The following is a 22,480-nucleotide window of genomic DNA, read 5'->3' as shown; positions in this document are numbered from 1 at the left end:
GAAATTACTCTGTAATTAATGCTAGGGGACTTAATTTATCACAAGTGAGTCTTGAAGGCCTTGCCTCTCTTGTTTAGTTGTGTTTTATTCTGTTGTTGATGTTCATTTTCATTCAGTTTGTTTTCAGTGTCTCGTTGATCTGTTGGTTGTTATGGGCAATCTGTTCCACATGATGGTTATTTGTTACTGGTTTTTCAGTTGTTGGTTTTTTTTTTTATTCATTGCTCTGGTAGTGTTTGTAGGACTAGAAAGTGAATGTCGGTGTTTTGGTAAAATAGATTTTGCTTTAGAAACTGCTAGAACTATGCTAGTGTGAATTTGCTGACTGAAAAAAAAAAGAAAAGAAAAAGATGGTGATGTGATTAGAGACAGCACTATTAAAACGTTGGCAGCATTTCTTTGAATGTTGGTGATTGTCATTTAGATTGAAGAAATAACTAGATTTGAAGTAATAACAGATTGATACAAGCAAGTGAATAATTCTGTTGCTTTTTAATCATAGTTTGCCATTACACACTGCATATTTCATCATTCGCTGTAAGACTGTAGGGCTGGAGTGTAGGAGTTGGGAAAGAAAACTGTAAAAAAAATATTGCAGCTCAGTTATGAGCTTGATAATTTGAGTGAACTTTGAGCTTGTTAATTCACTAATGTTCAGGGCACGTAACTGGTTAACTGTAAAGAACCAAGGCTGTTTCATACTGTAGGTTCTTGAAGCATGCTAGTCACAGATACTTTGAGTCATTTTTTAACGGCTGCTTGATTAGAATTGATTATTTTTAATTAACATGATGGACGCTATTGTTTTTTGTGGCTGTATAGTATTTAACAGGATGTCAGTGTGGTATTTTGAAGGAAAAGAATAAAGCAGATTGTTCATTGATGAAATGGATTGCATGCAACCCTAAACTAAACAAATCAGACATGTTTAATTTAAGGACCTTTTCAGTATCTTTCGAAACTGATAATATCTGCATGAAATGGTAGCAGTCAACATAGAATAAATGTAAGCAAACTTTCACTTTTAAAGTGGGATAGTGTTCTAAAAAAACAAACAAAAAAACAGACACGTTTAATTTAGGGACTCTTGATACCTTCTTTAAATAACACCAATATTTGCTGGATATTGTGACAGTCACCGTGAAATAAATGTTTGTTGATGCATGATGATGATGATAATGATAATAATAATGATAATTATTGTATAGTGCCTTTCCATGTAAAACATGGTCAGTTGTGCTGCACAGCGTTTGGGAAGAAATGCGTTGCCTGAGTGGAGCCTAACTAATTCATGTGTGTTGTGTGTGTCGGTGGGTGTGTGTGTTTGGATGTGAGTGTTTTGCACAATGAACCCCCCACACCGCCACCCCGCAGTCCAGCCCCTCTCCCCCCCCCCACCATCCAACCACTTCTTCTTCTGCGTTCACTCGTATGCACACGTGTATGACCGTTTTTACCCCACCATGTAGGCAGCCACACTCCGTTTTCGGGGTGTGCATGCTGGGTATGTTCTTGTTTCCATAACCCACCGAACGCTGACATGGATTACAGGATCATTAACGTGCGTATTTGATCTTCTGCTTGCATATACACACGAAGGGGGTTCAGGCACTAGCAGGTCTGCACATATGTTGACCTGGGAGATCGTAAAAATCCCCGCCCTTTACCCACCAGGCGCCGTCACCGTGATTCGAACCCGGGACCCTCAGATTGAAAGTCCAACGCTTTAACCACTCGGCTATTGCGCCCGTCATCCAACCACTGACCACTCAAGACGATAAACACTCCTGACAGATGCGCCTGAAGTGACAGATGAGGCAGAGGTAGGGGGTTCCTCCCCGGATGATGCTGGCACCGCTGCCGACGCAGAGGATAAAACTGCAGGGGAAGTTACAGATGCAGGTGAAAATGTTGCCGCCGCTGCTGCTGAGGAAACGGTTGCCGGCGACTCAGCGGACAAAGCAACAGAGGGGGATGCCGTTGCCGTTGCCGTGGCAGCCGAATCCCAACCTCTCGCTGTCGCTGAAGAGACCACGCCTGGCGAAGGCTCACCCGTGCCGAGTGCAGGTGTACTTTCTGTCAAAACAAACAACAACAACAAACAAACAAACAAAAATTTACCAGAGGAAAAAAAAAGTACATATGCACTTTTCTATGTATGAGTGCATGTGTACTTTTCTATAACCTTCACAGAATGATAACCAACAGCTGATACTAATGAAGGCTAACGATAAAAGATTTCACCTGTGCTAAGCGCATGTGTACTTTTCTGTTCCCCCCCCCCCCACACACCCCCCCAAAAAAAACCCAAACTAACTGAATGAAAAATACATGTGCACTTTCTGAGAACGGGTGCTTATGTATTTTTCTGTAACCATCACATAACAATAACAGGCGATACTAACAAAGACTAACAATGAAAGTGTTATTAACTCTTTATATTAATAAAACGATTTGATGAGTGAGGAGGAGGAGAAGAAGAGGAGGAAGAAGGAGAAAAAGAAAAAAAGAAGACAATTTAGACAACAAACAAACAAATCTAACATCGCTCTCCTTTTCATAATAAATGGGTCAGAAATGGATCATGCAGTATATATGTATTTATGATGATCATCTGGATAGTTTACTTTCAGTTTTAAAGACCAGAATGAGACAAAGACACATTTTGCCAAGGAACACTAAAGAATGGACAACCTGCGTCAGTCACAGGTTATGTGCAGGTACTGCAAAGGGCAGTAAAAAAAAAGATTGCAGATTGCAAAGTCAGCATGAGTGAACTTTCTTTGAAAAAACAAACAAGCAAAAAGAACCCCAAAAAACGAAGAAGAAGATATTAAATTTACTGGCTTTAAATAAATTTTGATGATCCTGTTTCTTTTGTCTCTTGTGAGTAAATTCATATGTTAACGATGAACCTCAGTGAAACAGAGAAGTGCTTAAAGGTAAAACTGTAAATGAAAAGCATGATTCTCTGCTGTTGTTGTGTTTTTTTTCTGTTTCTTTTTGTTTTCTTTTCTTTTTTTTTAGTGTTGTTTTTTGACCTTTTGAGTGTCGTTGTTTGATATCAGAAATTTTACGACTTCTGTCTCCCTCTGTTTCCTCCCCACCTCCCTACCTCCCCACAGCTTTTCCTTTCTGTTTTTTTTAAAGTGATTTTCTCCCTTCATCCCTCCTCTCTTACCCCCCCCCCGCCCTCCCCGTCCCCCTCCACCCACCCCACCTCTCTTGTCAGAATGTCTTTCTCCACCCTTATTGTTCTGATAAATGTTAACTTTAGAAGGAAGGCCTTCTTCCTTGGGAACTTTGGTATGCATGATTACTTATGCTAATTTTGGAAGCAAGACTTCTTTCTCAGGAACTTTGGTATGCATAATGTAAATATATTTAGAATGAAAATGTTTCAAACAGCTGCATGGTTGGTTTTTTTTGGTTTTTTTTTGTGGTCATATTTTTTTGTGGTCATGTACTCGTATAGTTGCAAATGACTAGTGCATGGCTTTTTATTTTGTGTGCAAAATGTGATATGTAGTAGCAGTAATATACTTTTGCTCAGTTTTTGTGGGTGAATGGGTGGTGGTAGGGGTGGTGATGATGATGAAAACATATTTTATTCATGCTATTAGATACATGAGCCAGATTTAAAAAAAAAATGTATCATGCTGTCAGATTAGTGAATTAGTTGGTATTAAAGTGTGCATAAAGCTGTTAGATTTGCACCTCACTGGATTTTGAAAAAAAAAGGTATTGTGATGCTGTTAGATTTGTAAGTGAGCAGATTGCAGAATGTGTGTATCCTACATAAATTAACACAAGTCAGTGCCATGTTCTGAAATCATATTTCACTAGTTTGTGTGCTTTTAGAAAAAAAAAGACAAAAAAAAAAAAGACAGTCAAGTGTTTTGTGTCTATGTTAGTATTAGATCTGCTTACTTAACATGAAGCTGTAGGGTTATAAACAAAACAAAACAAAACAAAAAAAAAAAGCATTGAATTTGATTCACATTAGTCTTTTAACAATATATCATTAGTATGTAATACAGTAGAATAATTTGAAATTCTAAATGGTGTTTGTCGATTTAAAAAAAAAAGTAATCTGTGAAGGTGTAAACATTTGAAAGTTTCCAGCTTTTCAGTGTAGGCTCCTTGGATGTGCTTTCTACTGATGGGCTGCCATTTTTAAACAAAAAAGTTTGAAACTTTGCTTTGTGCAGATGATGGGTCTGTGTTTGAAGATATTCCTCCATCAAATGAGGTGAGTGGATTTTTTGTTGTTGGTCGGTCGTTGATTTAACATGCGTTCGCTAAAGTGATTTTAGACGGATTTTTGTTGTCGTCTTCCCTTAATCCATCATCTTCCGTGTTCTCTAGAATGCGCACAAATACACTCCGGATGCACCATCATCATCTCTGTTGCCGTCATGACGGTTTTTCTTTATTTCTTTCATCATCCATTGGCTGCATCTCACTCTTTTACTCATATGTACAAGTGGGTTTTGATGCGTTTGACCCTTTTTTTTTTTTTTTTTTTGCTGCCCCATCATCTGCTCCGTTTCAGTGGCATTACTCCCACGCCGCTCATTTAGATTCCCCCATACACGGCCACACCCGGGTTCGTCCGTCGCAGTTGCAGCGTCAGCAGTCCACAGGGAACCATCGATGTTAGGTCGCCAGGAGGCCACACACCAGAGGAGACCCTGCACCGCTGCTGAGTCACTTTGGTGGTGTTCAGTGGTGCCTGTTCTGATTTAACGTACTTAGGACACCACCTACTAAGCCCCCTACTAACGACAATAATGGCTTAGTCGCGGAGCCAGACTGAGTGAGCGTCCCTCCCAGAGTGGAGACCGCCACCACGTTTGACCCTTTTTACCCTGTCATTAAGACAGCCATGTTTTCGGGAGGATTACATGCTTAGTATGTTTGTGTTTCCATAACCCACCAAATGCTGCGATGGATCATAGGATCTGTGACATGTGTATTCGATCTTGTGCATGTGTATACACACAAAGGGGGTTAACTCTCTCCATACGAACGGCGAAAGAGACGACGTTAACAGCGTTTCACCCCAATTACTACCATCAAAATATTGCAAGCGGAAGGCTCTTATACTGAAGAGGTGAATGTTGACAAAGAATACCACAATTCTGACGACGGAAGCTAAAGGTTGGGTCATTGAGACACCCACTGGACATCCGAGGTGTCTGTGTAGAGGAGAAGAGAGGACTGGCTGTACTGAGTGAGTTAAGGCAATGCCAGGTCTGCACATCCGCTGACCATGGGGAGACTGGATAAATCTCCACCTTCTGCCCACCACAAGGCAGTGCTGGGATCAAACCCAGAACCCTGTGATTAGAAGCCCAATGATAACAACCATTCTGACAGGAACAACAGCTGAGTGGTTGGTTGTCATTGTCATTATCATCATCATCATCATCACAGCTAGTTGCTGTTAGTTACACCACCAACACAAATGATTTTAGCCCCCATCCACATGTAATATGCGGCTTCTGTTCGCAAAATTCTGTAGAAAAATCCACTTTGATAGGAAAAAAAAACAAAGTGCATGCAGTAAAAAATACAAAAAAAAAAAAAAAAGGTGGCGCTGTAGTATAGCGACGCGCTCTCCCTGGGGAGAGCAGCCCAAATCTCACACAGAGAAATCTGTTGTGATAAAAAGAAATACAAATACAGCAGAGTGTCCGTAGAGTCTGGGTTCAAATCCTGCTCTTGCCCTTTCTCCCACCTTTGCTTGCATGTAAAACTGAGTATCTAGTCAATTGGTACTCTGAAAAAGAAAAAAAAACCAAAACCCCGAACTCATGGCAAGATAAGCGTTGTTGTCTGGCAAAATTCTGTCAGAAGAAATCTACTCTGATAGGTACACACACACACACACACACACACACACACACACACACATATATATATATTTGTATTCTGTATTTCTTTTTATCACAACAGATTTCTCTGTGTGAAATTCGGGCTGCTCTCCCCAGGGAGAGCGCATCGCTGCATTGCAACGCCACCCATTTTTAAAATATTTTTTCCTGCGTGCAGTTTTATTTGTTTTTCCAATCAAAGTGGATTTTTCTACAGAATTTTGTCAGGAACGGCCCTTTTGTTGCCATGGGTTCTTTTATGTGGGCTAAGTGCATGTTGCACACGGGACCTTGGTTTATAATCTCATCCGAATGACTATATCTGAATATATATATATATATATATGTGTGTGTGTGTGGTTTAGCATATATGGATTTGTCCAAACACAGTGATGCCTCTGAGAAACCGAAACTGAAACTATTGTGAATGTCAGAATGGTTGTTGTCATTGTCATTGTCATCACCACAATCATCACTGTTGGCACCACCTTCACCACCTACCATGATTTGTCAACGGCTGTTTCAAAACCTTCTTAGGACTTTGTTTCCTGTCAGTACAGCTGCACAGCTGTTTCTGTGAGCCAGCCAAACAATAGTTGAGCGCACTGTTGAAGCCATATTTCATATGCAAAACACACACAGCATCGTCAAAAACATGCTCAGTCCCTTCAAACAACATAGAGTCCAAAGCCAACAAGCCGAAAGTACTGATTGGAAATATTACAACTGATTGAGAAAGTGAAACTGAACATGCCCACTGCAATACAGAAATACCAGAAGTAGGTCTAAGGGAAGTAACCGGTTGTCACAGATAAATCAGTATTCAGGGTAAAAAGGCGTTTGCACATTTCTTCTGTAATTGCTGCTGTGTGCATGTGTCAAATGATTGGTATAAGGACAAGCCCGGCACTTCCTTTTTTTTGCCTGGATTTGTTCCCATGTACTTTTCATTTACCAATGTGCTGGCTAAATCGGTAGCAAAAGCAGCATTGGCTTGAAGTTGTGTACCTTGTGAATTGGAGAGAGTTAGCACTCTTTACTATTCGTTACTCATTTGGTTCTCCTGGCCTCGTTTTGTTGATTAATTTCAGGGTACAAAGTGTCGAAAACTCCCTGATGATGAATGACCCCCCTTTCAGATCAAGGTTCCCGAGGGCCCGGAGATGGAGGTGTTCTACCGGATGAGGCAGGAGTTTGAGAAGGAGTTCAACAACGTGTCGGCCACCATCGCTGGCAGCACGTCCATCGAGCCCATTGTCCTGGACATCGACGGCAAGAAGGTGGAGACCCTTCTGGAGGAGGCTGTCACCAGCATTGAGAGTGAGCTCCCCTTTTGTTGTGTGTTTGTTCGTTCCGAAGTGTGGAGTGACGTAACACGTCCACCTAGTGGTAACGCGTCCACCTAGGAAGCGAGAGAACTTGAGCACACTGGTTCGAATCCCGACACAGTTGCCAGCATTTTCTCCCCCTCCGCTTGACCTTGAGAGGTGGTCTGGACACTAGTCATTCGGATAAGACGATAAACCGAGATCCTGTGTGCAGCATGCACTTAGTGCATGTAAAAAAAAAACAACCACGGCAACAAATAGGAAAACAAATTAAAAAAAAGAACACCTGCAGGCAGGAAAAAAATACAGCGTTTGGCGAGTTATGGAAACAAGTACATTCCCAGCATGCACACCTCGGAAAATGGAGTATGGCTGCATACATGGCAGGGTAAAAACAGTCATACATGTAAAAGCCCACTCATATACATACTAGTGAACGTGGGAGTTGCAGCTCATGAACGAAGAAGAAGAAGAAGAAGAAGTAATGTGTAGTGAAGTGGTGTGTGGCGACGGCGTGTTTCAGAGCCGCTGTGCTACCAGGGCTGGGAGAACACGGGGATGGACATGGACGAGGAGGAGGAGGACATGGAGGCTGATGCTGCCGCCGCTGCCGAGGAGGAGGAGGAGGAGGAGGCGGAGGCAGAGGTGCTACAGGGGTGGCTTCCCTTCCCGGGAAATAGCCGTGCCGTTTGTGTGTCAGGGACGTGATAGAGTGTGTGTGTGTTGTGTGTTGTGTGTTGTGTGTGTGTGTGTGTGTGTGTGTGTTTGCTCTTATGTGGTTTGTATCTGCCTGACATATTGTTGCAAAGCGCTTGGAGAGGTTTTAAGCGCTATGATGTACTTTTATAACAGTTATTTGGATTGTTAGTAAGTTTCATGATTGCATAAGAAAAAACCTGTTATTAATGTTTCTCTTAAGATGCCATTAAGATTGAAAAAAGTCACTTATGGCTGGAAATGTGCATTATGAAAATAAAGAAAAATCTTACATATACATCATCAATGTAAATGAGTAAGAATCAAAGAAATGTAATTAAAAAAAAAGAAAAAAAGTTGATATCCATGGAATAATCAGATTTGAAGATAATAATATGCTGTTGATAAGTTTTGATATGTATACATCATTTAGGTAAGAATATCCAGTTGATGACCGTTTCTTTCTTTAAACATTTTTAATTCTTTGAAACAATGACACAGAAGTGTATGGAATGCTCACCAGTTTGTGAACACTTGATTCGTCGAGCTTTTCTATTCACCACGATGGTGACACAAATAACTGATAAATGACCAGAAATGCCTGTTTGTTGAAGAACACTTCATTCTTTGGACTTTCTTTTTTTTTTTTTTTAACTTTCCAAAACAGTGACCTTGATGAAGTACTTGAAATGTCTTAATTTTTGCAAGTCTTTCTGCTCACTTCTGTTCACTTTTTATTCCCTTAAACATTGGCACACATAAAGTACATGAAATGGCTTAATTCTGTAAACCTTTCTATTTATTTAAACATTGGCACACATAGAGTACATGAAATGCCTTAATTCTGTAAACCTTTCTATTCATTTAAACATTGGCACACATAAAGTACATGAAATGGCCTAATTCTGTAAACCTTTCTGATCATTTAAACATTGGCACACATAGACTACATGAAATGCCTTAATTCTGTAAACCTTTCTATTTATTTAAACATTGGCACACATAGAGTACATGAAATGCCTTAATTCTGTAAACCTTTCTATTCATTTAAACATTGGCACACATAAACTACATGAAATGCCTTAATTCCGTAAACCTTTCTATTCATTTAAACATTGGCACACATAAACTACACGAAATGCCTTAATTCTTTAAACATTCCTATTTTCTGAAACAATGACACAGGTAAAGTAACGAAATGTCTTAATTCTCTGAGTATTCCTGCTCTCAGAAACAATAACACAGATATAGTGCATGAAATGCCCTCATCATCTGAGCATTTTTTTTCTCCGAAACAACGACACAGACCATGTGTGTGAAATGCCCTCCATCAGTTAAGAGTGTCTATTCTCCAAAACAACGACACAGATAAAGTTTGTGAAATGTCTTCATCCTTTTAAGCATTTCTGTTCTCTGAAACAATGTCATCAATACAAAGTTCCTTAGTTCCTTTGAGCAATTCTTTTCTCTGAAACAACGACACAGACCACGTGCGTAAAATGCCCTCCATCAGTTAAGAGTGTCTATTCTCCGAAACAACGACACAGATAAAGTTTGTGAAATGTCTTCATCCTTTTAAGCATTTCTGCTCTCTGAAACAATATCATCAATACAAAGTTCCTTAGTTCCTTTGAGCATTTCTTTTCTCCGAAACAATGACACAGATCATGTGTGTGAAATGCCTTCCATCAGTTAAGAGTGTCTATTCTCCGAAACAACGACACAGATAAAGTTTGTGAAATGTCTTTGTCCTTTTAAGCATTTCTGCTCTCTGAAACAATGGCATTAATAAAAAGTTCCTTTTCTCCGAAACAATGACACAGACTTTGTGCGTGAAATGCCCCCATCATTTGAGAGTGCCTCCTCTCTGAAAGAACGACACAGATATAAATTTCGCGAAATGTCTTCGTCCTTTTAAGCATCTCTGCTCTCCGAAACAATGTCATGGATAAAAAGTTCACAAACTCGTACATTTGTTCTCGCTCAGGAAGAGGACCCGAACCGCAGCCGCAAGAAGGCCCTAGGGGAGACAAACTACTTCTGCCCTGTCGCCCTGAAGGACACTGGGATACTGTTTCCCGGCAACCCGGAGATCGCGGCCCGTTACCGGGAGAAGGTGTTTTACCTGTCGACCAACGAAGCCAGGGACAAATTTCTGGCCAACCCACAGTCGTATTTGCCAAAGGATAAACCTTTGAAGGTGGGCGGTGTGTTGTTGTGTGTGTGTGTTTTGAGTGATATTCCACCTTTTTTTTTTTTTTTTTTTAAAGAGAAAGTGACGGGGGGTGGGGGGGGGGGGTGGGGGGGGAGAAGAGAGAGATGGAGAGAGAGAGAGAGAGTGTGTGTGCATGTGAAAAAATAAGAAGAAAAACAAAAACAAAAAAAAAACAAAAAAAAACTCAGGAAGAAGTTTAAAAGTTCAGTTTCCTGTTGTTCTTCTTCCCGATTCCTATCCCTCTTCTCATTTTAAAAAATTTAAACAAATTGTATGTTTACGTGTTTTTTGAAAAATAGTCTTTTTGTTTTTTTTAAAATTCACACAAATTTATAAATCTGTATGTGCGCTTTAGATTGAACACAACAAAAAAATCCCATGTCTCCATATGACGCACAGCATTGTTTTTCTCTTTTTTGAAAGTAAGAATCTCGTTCCCCTTTAGTAATTGACATAGCAGAAATCCGTGATTTCCCTTTACTTACACACCGCCGTATCATTTTTCTCCCTCATCTCACACACAAACGAATCAGTGCCATAATTAAAAAAAAAATAACATAGTAAAGCACTACATTGAGCACACACAAAAAGAAAGAGTCCCTCCCATGAGCACACACAAAAATTATGTCCTCTTTACTGAGAATAAAAAACCGTTTTTTCCCCCTCCAGCCTCTCCTCCACTCCGATTGGGGGGGGGTGGGGTGGGGGCCAGGGGGTGGCCTTTCACATGCATGCTGGGTCGCGCTCATCTGCAAATTAAGAAATCCCCGAGTCGGGGACGAGGATAAAGGGGAGCCTTTATTGTTTTTTATCTGTTGTTTTTGTTTGGTATTTCTCTGAAGGTGGTTTCTGGTGGTTTTTTGGTCTTTGTTGTGTTTGTCCATTTGGAGGGGGGGTCAAGGAAAAAATCTCGTTTTAATGTTGTCCGGTTGCCATGAGGGCCGTAGTTTTTTTGAATTCGTGTCTCCATTGTTGAAAGGTTGGTGAGAGGTCGGTTGTCAATAGCAGAGTGTTTTTTTATAACGTTGTGGTTGTCAATCTGAGGGCCTGGGTTCAGAATTTAGTGACGTGTGCTGTGTGGGTTAAAGGGCGGAGATTTTTCCGATCTCCCAGGTCAACATATGTGCAGACCTGCTAGTGCCTGAACCCCCTTTATGTGTATATGCAAGCAGAAGATCAAATACGCACGTTAAAGATCCTGTAATCCATGTCAGCGTTCGGTGGGTTATGGAAATAAGAACATACCCAGCATGCACACCCCCGAAAACGGAGTATGGCTGCCTACATGGCGGGGTAAAAACAGTCATACATATAAAAGCCCACTCGTGTGCATACGAGTGAACGCAGAAGAAGAAGAAGAAAGTCAGGTGCTTTTAACCACTTGGCTGTTTCTGCGACCTGTCAGGACAGTGTATCTGAATGACACTGTATACAGTAGTTGTTGCCCAGCCAGTCAGTGTGTTCACACTGACGCACACACACAAAAAGAATCCTGTATGTGCCCCTCTTTACATTGACGCACACACAAAAAGAATCCTGTATGTGCCCCTCTTTACATTGACGCACACACAAAAAGAATCCTGTATGTCCCCCTCTTTACATTGACGCACACACAAAAAGAATCCTGTATGTCCCCCTCTTTACATTGACGCACACACAAAAAGAATCCTGTATGTCCCCCTCTTTACATTGAACCACACACAAAAAGAATCCTGTATGTGCCCCTCTTTACATTGACGCACACACAAAAAGAATCCTGTATGTCCCCCTCTTTACATTGAACCACACACAAAAAGAATCCTGTATGTCCCCCTCTTTACATTGAACCACACACAAAAAGAATCTTGTATGTCCCCCTCTTTACATTGACGCACACACAAAAAGAATCCTGTATGTCTCCCTCATTACATTCACACACGCACAAAAAGAATCCTGTATGTGCCCCTCTTTACATTGACACACACACATAAAGAATATTGTGTATGTCCCCCTCTTTACATTGAAGCACACACAAAAAGAATCCTGTATGTCCCCCTCTTTACATTGGCGCACACACAAAAAGAATCCTGTACGTTCCCCTCTTTACGTTAACGTACACACAGAAAGAATCCTGTATGTGCCCCTTTTTACATTGACGCACACACAAAAAGAATCTTGTATGTCCCCCCTCTTTACATTGACACACACACACAAAAAGAATCTTGTATGTCCCCCCTCTTTACATTGACACACACACACAAAAAGAATCCTGTATGTCTCCCTCATTACATTCACACACAGAGAAGAAGAATCCTGTATGTCCCCCCTCTTTACATTGAAACAAACAAAAAGAATCCTGTACGTGCCCCTTTTTACACTGACACACACACAAACAGAATCCTGTACGTGCCCCTCTTCCCTCCAACAGCCTCCTCCTCTGCGACTCCTGATCCTGGGGGCGCGGGGCTCCGGGAAGACGCTGCACGGGCGCCACCTGGCGGAGAAGCTGGGCCTCTTCCACATCTGCTTCAAGGAGCGTCTGCAGGAGCTCATCATCGCCAAGACCAAGAAGAAAATCGGCCCCGAGTTCGAGGAGGACAACGAGGAAGAGGAGGAGGAGGAGCCGTATGTTTTCAGTTTTCTTTCTTTTGGTGTGTTTTTTTTTGTGTGTGTTTTTTTTGGGTTTTTTGCTGTGTGTTTCTGGTGTTGTTTTTTGTTTTGTTTGTGTTTGTCCATTTGTGTAGGGGTGGGTCAGGAGTAGGTTTTTTTTTTATGTTGTCTGTGTTTGTCCATTTGTGTAGGGGTGGGTCAGGAGTAGTTTTTTTTTATGTTGTCTGTGTTTGTCCATTTGTGTAGGGGTGGGTCAGGAGTAGTTTTTTTTATGTTGTCTGTGTTTGTACATTTGTATAGGGGTGGGTCAGGAGTAGTTTTTTTTATGTTGTCTGTGTTTGTACATTTGTGTAGGGGTGGGTCAGGAGTAGTTTTTTTTATGTTGTCTGTGTTTGTACATTTGTGTGGGTTGGGACAGGAGTAGTTTTTTTTTATGTTGTCTGTGTTTGTCCATTTGTGTGGGTTGGGACAGGAGTGTTTTTTTTTTATGTTGTCTGTGTTTGTCCATTTGTGTGGGTTGGGACAGGAGTAGGTTTTTTTTTATGTTGTCTGTGTTTGTCCATTTGTGTGGGTTGGGACAGGAGTGGGGTTTTTTTTATGTTGTCTGTGTTTGTCCATTTGTGTGGGTTGGGACAGGAGTGGGTTTTTTTTATGTTGTCTGTGTTTGTACATTTGTGTGGGTTGGGACAGGAGTGGGGTTTTTTTATGTTGTCTGTGTTTGTCCATTTGTGTGGGTTGGGACAGGAGTGGTTTTTTTATGTGGTGGTGGTGATGTGTCTGGCTGGCCTTGCAGGGAGTCGGAGGATGAGGAGGAGGGGAAGAAGGAGGAGGGGGAGAAGGTGGACAGTCCCGAGGCCGACAAGGAGGCAGAGAAAGAGGCAGACAAGGATAAAGATGCCTCCCCTGCCGCTGCTGTGAGTTTGTGTGTGTGTGTGTGTTGTGGTTTTTTGTGTGTTGTGGTGTTGGGTGTGTGTGTTGTTGCATTGTGTTTGTGTTGTGTGTTGTATGGTGTGTGTTTGTGTGTGTGTGTGTGTGTGTGGTGTAGCGTTGTGTGGTGTAGTGTTGTGGTGTGTGTGTGTGTGTGTGACGGGCGCAATAGCCGAGTGGTTAAAGCGTTGGACTGTCAATCTGAGGGTCCCGGGTTCGAATCACGGTGACGGCGCCTGGTGGGTAAAGGGTGGAAATTTTTACGATCTCCCAGGTCAACATATGTGCTGACCTGCTAGTGCCTGAACCCCCTTTATGTGTATATGCAAGCAGAAGATCAAATACGCACGTTAAAGATCCTGTAATCCATGTCAGCGTTCGGTGGGTTATGGAAACAAGAACATACCCAGCATGCACACCCCTGAAAACGGAGTATGGCTGCCTACATGGCGGGGTAAAAATGGTCATGCACGTAAAAGCCCACTCGTGTGCATACGAGTGAACGCAGAAGAAGAAGAAGAAGTGTGTGTGTGTGTGTGTGTGTGTGTGTGTGTGTGTGTGTGTGTTGTGTTTGAGCATGTGTATGCATGTAGTGCTTGTGAAATAGTGAGAGAGAGAGAGCTTGTGCGTGTGTCTGTGTGTGTGTGAGTGTCGTGGTTGTACGAAAGTGCACATATGTATGCAGAAGTGCGTATATGTGACAGTGTGAGCATGTGTTTGTGTGTGTGTCTCTCTGCCTCGGGGAATACATATATTCATTATTGCATGCAGTGTATGCAGATATGCGTATATGTGACAGTGTCAGTATGTGTCTCTCTGCCTCTGGGAATACAAAAAATACATTAACACATGCATTGCCTTTTGTCACAAATGCATAGGCCTTCACACACATGTGCACGCACGCACACACAAACACAGACACACATACACACATTCAGACACACACACACACACACACACACACACACACACACACACACACACACACACACACACTCATTCACACACACACACACACACTCATTCACACACACACACACACACACACACACACTCATTCACACACACATACACACACAGACACACACACTCACACACACACACACACACACACAACCACACATACTGTGGCACACACACACACACACACCACACACACACACACACACACAAACACACATACCGTGGCACACACACACACACACACACACACACACAGGCCGACAAATGAAAAATCCCTCACCTCTCATGCGGCTCAAAACCCACGTTCTCACAGTCTTCAGTCCTTTGATGCCACCCACTGTGCCCCACACCGTGTGTGATTGTTCTGGTTTCACTTTCTTCTTCTTCTTCATCATTCGTGGTGGGCTGCAACTCCCACGTTCACTTGTTTTTGTTCATGTGTGGCCTTTTACATGTATGACCATTCTCTTTTAACCTCGCCATGTAGGCAGCCATACTCCGTTTTCAGGTGTGTGCATGCCAGGTATTTTCTCGTTTCTATAACCCCCACCCCCCGCCCCCCCCACCGAACGCTGACATGGATTACAGGACCTTTAACAGCGCGTATTTGATCCTCTGCATGGGTATACATACACGCACGAAAGGGGGTTCAGGCACACTAAGCTCACACTCACTCACTCATTCCCTCAACCGCTGGGGTCGTTGGGGGGGACATGAGGAAGATGTCATAGCTCGCCACGCCGTTCTGTTGGCAGCTGTCATGAGGAGATCTGGCATCGTCATTTTGGTCCATTCCTTGACGTTGTCAGACCAGCTCTTTCTCTGCCGCCCCCGTCTGCGCCCTCCCTCAACAGTCCCTTGCAGGATGGTTTTGGAGAGGGTGTTATGTCGTATGACGTGACCAAACCATGCCATCTTCCGTCGTTTGACAGTCGCCAGCAGTGGTTCTTGGGGCCCAACAAGGTTGCTGACCAGGTTCCGCACATAGTCATTGGTCTTGTGCTCCTTGTAGGAGATGTGTAGTAGTCTCCTCAAGCACTTGGTTTCGAATGCTTGGATTCTTCTTTCTGTTTCTGCCATCAGTGTCCATGTCTCACATCCATATAAGAGGATGGAGACCACCAGTGACTTGTAGAGCAGGAATTTTGTGTGGAATCTGATGTTGCTCTTCCATACCCTGTTCAGTCTGGCCATCGCTGCCGTTGCAGAATTAATCCTATTTCGGATTTCTGCTGTGCAGGTGCCGTCTTTGGACAGGGTTGGTTGCTTCCAGGTACTTGAAGCTGGTCACTTCTTCCAAGGGCTCACCATTCATGGTTATGTTGACACTGGTGTTAGTTGTGCTGTTGACCATGACCTTTGATTTCACTAAGCAGGTCTGCACATATGTTGACCTGGGAGATCAGGTGGGGAAAAAAAAGATCTCCACCATTTTACCCACCGGGGGCACTGTAACGGAGATTGGAACCCAGGAACCCCAGGTTGAAAGTCCAGCGCTTTAACCGCTCGGCCATTGCGCCCGGTCTCTGGTTTCTGTGTGCAGGCGGAAGGAGAGGGGGAGGAAGAGGAAGCGGTGGAACTGACGGAGGAAGAGGAAGCCATCAAAACCAGTCTGGAGAACACCGATTCTCTGGCACCAGAAATCCTGGACAACATCGTGCCTCAGTGGTGGAACAAAGAGCCCTTCAAGTCAGTGCTGTGTGTGTGTGTGTGTGGGTATGTGTGTGTGTGGATGTGTGGGTGTTTGTGTGTGTGTGGGTGGGTGGGTGTTTGTGTGTGTGTGTGTGTGTGTGTGTGTGTGTGTGTGGGTGGGTGTTTGTATGTGTGTATGTGGGTATGAATGTGGGTGTGGGTGTTTGTATGTTTGTGCATGTGTGTGTGTGTATTTGTACATGTGTGTGTGGGTGTTAATGTGGGTATGAATGTGGGTGTGGGTGTTTGTGTGTGTGTGTGTTTGTGTGTGTGTTTGTGTGTGTGTGTGTGTGTGGGTGTGAACGTGGGTGTGGGTGTTTGTATGTTTGTGTGTGTGTGTGTGTGTGTGTGTGTGTGTGTGTGTGTGTGTGTGTGTGTGTGTGTGTGTGTGTGTGTGTGCGCGCGCCTCTGTGTGAGTGTGTGCCTCTGTGTGGGTGTGGGTATGGTACTGGGTGGGTGGGTGTGTTTGTGTGTATGTGTGTGTGTGTGTGTGTGTGTGTGTGTGTGTGTGTGTGTGTGAGTTCTTTTCTTGATGATCCTTCACAACCTGTACTAAAAAAAACAAAAAACAAAAACAAAAAAAACAAAAAAACATCGCTCCTTCAGTAACAATCCTCCTCCCCGTCATCCCCCTTTTCCCTGGCAACAGATCCACGGGCTTCATTCTGGAAGGGTTTCCCCGCACGGCAGACGAAGCGCGGTACCTGGCGGACATGGGTCTGTTCCCCGATGGCGCCCTCATCATGTCAGTGTCTGACGGCGACGTCATCGGCCGTCTGCTGCCCCCAAAGCTGGACAAGTGGCGAGTCAAGCGTGACAAGCGTCTGGCCAAGCGTGCCAAGAAGAAGGAGAAGGCCCAGAAGAAGAGGGTGAGGGGGTTATGTGTGTGTGTGTGTGGGGGGGGGGAGGTGGGGGGGAGTAGAGGGGGGGCGTGGGGGGTGTGTGTGTGTATGTGTGTGTGTGTGTGTGTGTGAAGAAGAAGAAGAGGGTTTGTTGTTTTGTGTGTGTGTGTGTGTGTGTGAAGAAGAGGGTGAGTGGTTGTGTGTGTGTGTGTGTGTGTGTGTGTGTGTGTGTGAAGAAGAGGGTGAGTGGTTGTGTGTGTGTGTGTGTGTGTGTGTGTGTGTGTGTGTGTGTGAAGAAGAGGGTGAATGGTTGTGTGTGTGTGTGTGTGTGTGTATGTGTGTGTGTGTGTGTGTGTGTGTGAACAAGAGGGTGAATGGTTGTGCGTGTGTGTGTGTGTGTGTGAAGAAGAGGGTGAGTGGTTGTGTGTGTGTGTGTGTGTGAAGAAGAGGGTTTGTTGTTTTGTGTGTGCGTGCGTGTGTGCGTGCATGTGTGTGTGTGTGTGTGAAGAGGGTGAGTTGTTGTTGTTGTTGTGTGTGTGTGTGTGTGTGTGTGTGTGAACAAGAGGGTGAATGGTTGTGTGTGTGTGTGTGTGTGTGTGTGTGTGTGTTTGTACATATTTTACGATACTTAGTCTTAAATTTGTATATTTTATTTGTATTTGTATTTGTATGTCTTTTTATCACAACAGATTTCTTTGTGAAATTCAGGCTGCTCTCCCCATGGAGAGCGCGTCGCTACACTACAGCGCCACCCATTTTTTTTGGTTTTTTTCCCTGTGTGCAGTTTTATTTGTTTTTCCTATCAAAGTGGATTTTTCTACAGAATTTTGCCAGGATCAACAGTTTTGTTGCCGTGGGTTCTGTTATTGTGCGCTAAGCGCATGCTGCAAACAGGACCTCGGTTTATCGTCTCATCCAAATGACTAGCGTCCAGACCACCACTCAAGGTCTAGTGGAGGGGGAGAAAATACCGGCCGGCTGAGCTGTGCTTTGAACCAGCGCGCTCAGATTCTCTCGCTTCCTAGGTGGACGCGTTACCTCTAGGCCATCACTCCACTCCATCTGATATGGGGGTACTACACACTATATAAGCCTACGTTTTATTTTTTTTAAAAATTATTATTCTTGTTCTGAAAATGACTTTCATGCTGTCTGTCTGTACCATTGCAGGAAGCAGCTATTCAGAAGAGGAGAGAGGAACTCATCAAAGAGAGAGACATCGCACGAGCGGAAAGAGCGGTATGTTTGTCATTGTGTTGTGTTTTTTGGGGGGGGTTTTTTGGTCTTTTTTTTCTTATTTAAAATTTTTATAGGCTGTTCAACTTGTATGAAATTAAAAGGTATGTGTGAACTTTTTGTGGTATGATTTGATAAGATGTATTGAAGCAATTTTTTTTGAAAATATGTGACACTGATTTTGTGTGTGTGTACAAATGTGTTCGTGTGTGTGAGCACTTGCATGTGTATGTATGTGCTGCACAAGTATGTGTGTGTGTGTGTGTGTGTGTGTGTGGGTGTGTGCGCACAAATGTGCACTCATTTGTGTTAAGGTATTTGTGTGTGTTTTACACTTATGCATTTAGAGTCTCAGCCTGGCTCAGTTAAACTCATCAGAACACCGTTCAGGCCCACAGAACAATGTGCACTGAGAAGAGAGAGAGAGATTCACACCAAAACATCAAAAAGAAAAAAAAACAATCCTCAGATACATGATTTGTGTATAATTATTTGAACAACTTTTTTGTTTTTTCTTCGTAAGGCTAATTTCAGACCCATTACTTGTATGCTTATTTGTTGTTGTTGTTGTTGTTGTTTTCTTCACAGGCTGAGAAAGCAGCAAACAAGGGAGATGATTCTGAGGAGGAAGATGAGGAGGAAGAGGAAGAAGAGGAGGAGGACGAGGAAGATGATATTGAGGCCACCCTGGCTGAGGAGTTTGAGGTGAGTGGTATGTTAGGTTACAGCATGTTTCTCCCTCTTAACTCACTCAGTACGGCCAGTCCTCTCTTCTCCTCTACACAGACCCCTCGGATGTCCAGTGGGTGTCTGAATGACCCAGCCTTTAGCTTCCATCGTCAGAATTGTGGTATTCTTTGTCAACATTCACCTCTTCAGTATAAGAGCCTTCCACTTGCAATATTTTGATAATGGTAATTGGGGTGAAACGATGTTAACGTCGTCTCTTTCGCCGTCCATATGGAGAGAGTTAAGTTTTGTTTTACAGTGCTAAAAATAACATGCATTCACCATGATGTTTTTTGGGTTTTTTTTTTTAGTGTTATAAAATATAGAATAAAAAAAGAAAAGAAAAAAAAAGTGTGTGCTTTTGTGGCTAAATTTCATAACAAGTAATGAAGCAGGTTTCCAAAACATTCCATTCTGTTGTTTGCATTTATTATTATGATGCATTGGTCTTAGTGTTGTAAGATATTATTTGATGATTTGTAGAACCAACAGAATACCCCCGAAAACGGAGCATGGCTGCCTACATGGCGGGGTAAAAACGGTCATCCATGTAAAAGCCCACTCGTGTACATGCGAGTGTACGTGGGAGTTGCAGCCCACGAAAGCAGAAGAAGAAGAAGAAGAAGAAGAACCAACAGAATGTCAAGTGACGAACTGCAGAAGCAGTTGATAGAGTTGTTTGGAACTTTCGTTTATCTGTCATGTGTGTTGTTGGTCTCTGGAAATTTGGATGGAAAGTAGAAACTGGCAGACTGAAGGCATACAGGAGATGCTGTGTAAAATGTGAATGTCTACATCCTTGCTTAATAACGATTTGCTTAGTTTATCCGACATGGACAATGATGTTTTTGTCTTTGAATTGATATTTATAATTCACTCGCTGTTGTTTATGGTTTGATTTATAGATTGCCACAAAAAAACAAAAACAAAAAAAACCCACAAAAAACAAACAACAACCCCAAAACCACAAAAAACAACACCAAAACCAAACAACAACAACAAAAAAACCAACAAACCACACAACCCCCCTCCCACAAATCAACACAAATGTTTAATATCCTTTTCTTTTTTTTTTTTTGCTGCCCCATCATCTGCACCGTTTTGGTGGTGTTCAGTGGTGCCTGTTCTGATTTAACGTACTTAGGACACCACCTACTAAGCCCCCTACTAACGACAGTTATGGCTTAGTCGCGGAGCCAGACTGAGTGAGCGTTCCTCCCAGAGTGGAGACGGACCGCCACCGCGTCCCTCAAACAACAGCCCCCCATGAATCTGCCGACACTGAAGACATTGACAGGACTCACCCCAAGCACAGAAGTGGAGGGGTATCGAAACTGAGGTCACCATGAGAGCAGGGCATGAAAGGCCACAGACTTTGAGACTGTTTTGTCTATATTGATGATGATGATGGAGGAGGAGGAGGAGGAGGATGACGATGTTGCTATGGTGGTTCATTTGTTTAAAGGTCCAGTGTTTAAAATCTTTGACTAGACATTGCCACCACTTTCTCAAACATTCCATACCGTATTCAGCCCCTTGTATTTGACATTAAGGGCAGAATTATTATTGTCTTTCTTCTTCTTCTTCTTCTCCCTCAGCTGTGTGTAGAGTCATGAGAGCGCCGTGCAGGAGAACTGTTGTCCAGATTCTGCCAGGTCTGCTTGTTGTTTGCTGTCTGCTGGTCCTAAGCGCGTTGGGTTACGCTGCTGGTCAGGCATTTGCTTGGCAGATGTGGTGTAGCGTATATGGATTTGTCCGAATGCACTGACGCCTCCTTGAGCTACTGAAACTGAAACTGAAACTGCTGGTTGTGTGTCAAAGCCTGGGTCTCTGCAGAACGGTTTTTCTGTCCATTCTGTAGTGTTTCAGTCCTTTGGTTTTTGTATTTTTTAGAGAGGGGTGTGGGGGCATATATTTTTTCTCCTTTATTACTGTTGATCAGAGATTGATTTTGTGTGTGTGTGTGTGTGTGTGTGTGTGTGTGTGTGTTCAAGGAGGAGGAAGAGGAAGAGGAGGAGGAGGAAGAGCTGGAGGAAGATGCGACAGAAAGGATGCGAAACGACCTCAACGAGGTGTATGACGACGACACAAACAGGCTGGAGTCGGTTCAGGTTTGTTGATGTTCAACCTTTTTTTTATGTATGTGGAGCTGTTCTGTTGTCACTGTTTTTTTTGTCTTCTTTTCTTTCTTTCTTTTTTCTAATCAGAAATTATTCGTTTAGTCTTTATGCAGGAAAGTTATTGAATTTTTTTGGTTTGTTCAGAGAGAGCATTGATGGATTAATTCACAGACTTTTTTTTATGTATCTGAAGCTTTTGTGTTGTCACTTTTTTTTGTCTTCTTTTCTTTCTTTTTTTTTTTCTAATCAGAAATTGTTTAGTCTTTATGCAGGAAAGTTATTGAATTTTTTTGGTTTGTTCAGAGAGAGCATTGATGAATTAATTCACAGACTTTTGTCATCAGCACAGTATCAGTTATTGAATATTTTACATTAAAAAAATCAACAACAACAATGAAAAACAATGTTTCGATGAAAGATTTCTTTCCTTAATCAGGCAAATGGAGAAGATACACACACACACACACACACACACACGTATATACGCTGAACACAATGCAAAATGTGAGTTAACTCTGGCACTCAACATTGCAGCAGCCATCTTTTGGCCGTTATTTCTGATTTACAGGTGAGCATGGTAACAACCATTTTGTTCTAAAAAAAACCCCCAAACATATCCACGCACGTTTCATCTGTTCAGGAGTTGGCATCTCTGAGTAACCATTTTGTTGTGAAAACCACGCGCATTCACCGTTGCTTACAAAGAAGGACATTTTGAACAGGAGTTTTGCTTTACAGCGCGATCCATTGCGCGGGGAATTGATTTCTAGGCAAGTATACCTGCGTTTTTGTACCGCAGAATAGCGGTCGCATCAAAACGACAATAGAAGGTCATTTTTGGTGAGATTTCTGGGAAGGCTGACACTGGCATTTCATCGGTTTTCAGGAGACGCTGGAGGAGATACTGATCCCCAAGCTGGACATTGACGGAGGCCGCAAGCCCCACATTGTGCGGTACATCATCAACAAGCGGCTGCGGCCCTACGTGGAGTTCCGTCACAGCGTCTTTGAGCGGGTGTACCCTGTTAGCGAGAGGCTGGCTCACCGCATGATCCAGACCGGCTACAAGCAGCCCAGCCGCTTCGGGCGATGGTGCCCCGTCAAGGTGTGTGTGTGTGGTGGTGTGGGTGTGGGTGTGTGTTGGGGGTGTATGAGTGTGTATGTGTGAGCTGGCCCACCGCATGATACTGACCAGCTACAAGCAGCCCAGCCGCTTTGGGTGATGGTGCCCTATCAAAGTGTGTGTGTATCGTGTGTGTGCGGG

The 22,480-nt window shown here is 43.0% G+C and overlaps 1 protein-coding gene across 2 annotated transcripts in view; it reads left to right on the top strand.

The window, feature by feature from the left end:
• Nucleotides 1–22,480, top strand: part of LOC143283017 (adenylate kinase 9-like) — a 68,778-nt gene that overhangs the window by 27,823 nt on the left and 18,475 nt on the right. Inside the window, exons 19-31 of one of the 2 annotated variants that reach the window (XM_076589007.1) lie at nt 1,795–2,067; nt 4,212–4,252; nt 7,019–7,199; nt 7,731–7,852; nt 9,891–10,103; nt 12,526–12,722; nt 13,501–13,621; nt 16,141–16,286; nt 16,939–17,158; nt 18,302–18,370; nt 18,956–19,072; nt 21,091–21,207; nt 22,103–22,321. In XM_076589007.1, the coding sequence (XP_076445122.1) occupies nt 1,795–2,067; nt 4,212–4,252; nt 7,019–7,199; nt 7,731–7,852; nt 9,891–10,103; nt 12,526–12,722; nt 13,501–13,621; nt 16,141–16,286; nt 16,939–17,158; nt 18,302–18,370; nt 18,956–19,072; nt 21,091–21,207; nt 22,103–22,321 (2,036 nt within the window). The remainder of the gene's footprint in view (nt 1–1,794; nt 2,068–4,211; nt 4,253–7,018; nt 7,200–7,730; nt 7,853–9,890; nt 10,104–12,525; nt 12,723–13,500; nt 13,622–16,140; nt 16,287–16,938; nt 17,159–18,301; nt 18,371–18,955; nt 19,073–21,090; nt 21,208–22,102; nt 22,322–22,480) is intronic. The other variant, XM_076589008.1, reaches the window with a different exon arrangement.

This window comes from Babylonia areolata, chromosome 6 (assembly GCF_041734735.1).
Source record: "Babylonia areolata isolate BAREFJ2019XMU chromosome 6, ASM4173473v1, whole genome shotgun sequence".
NCBI lineage: Eukaryota > Metazoa > Mollusca > Gastropoda > Neogastropoda > Buccinidae > Babylonia > Babylonia areolata.
Note: the sequence above shows the minus strand (reverse complement) of the source record. Positions and strands in the feature narration are given on the sequence as shown.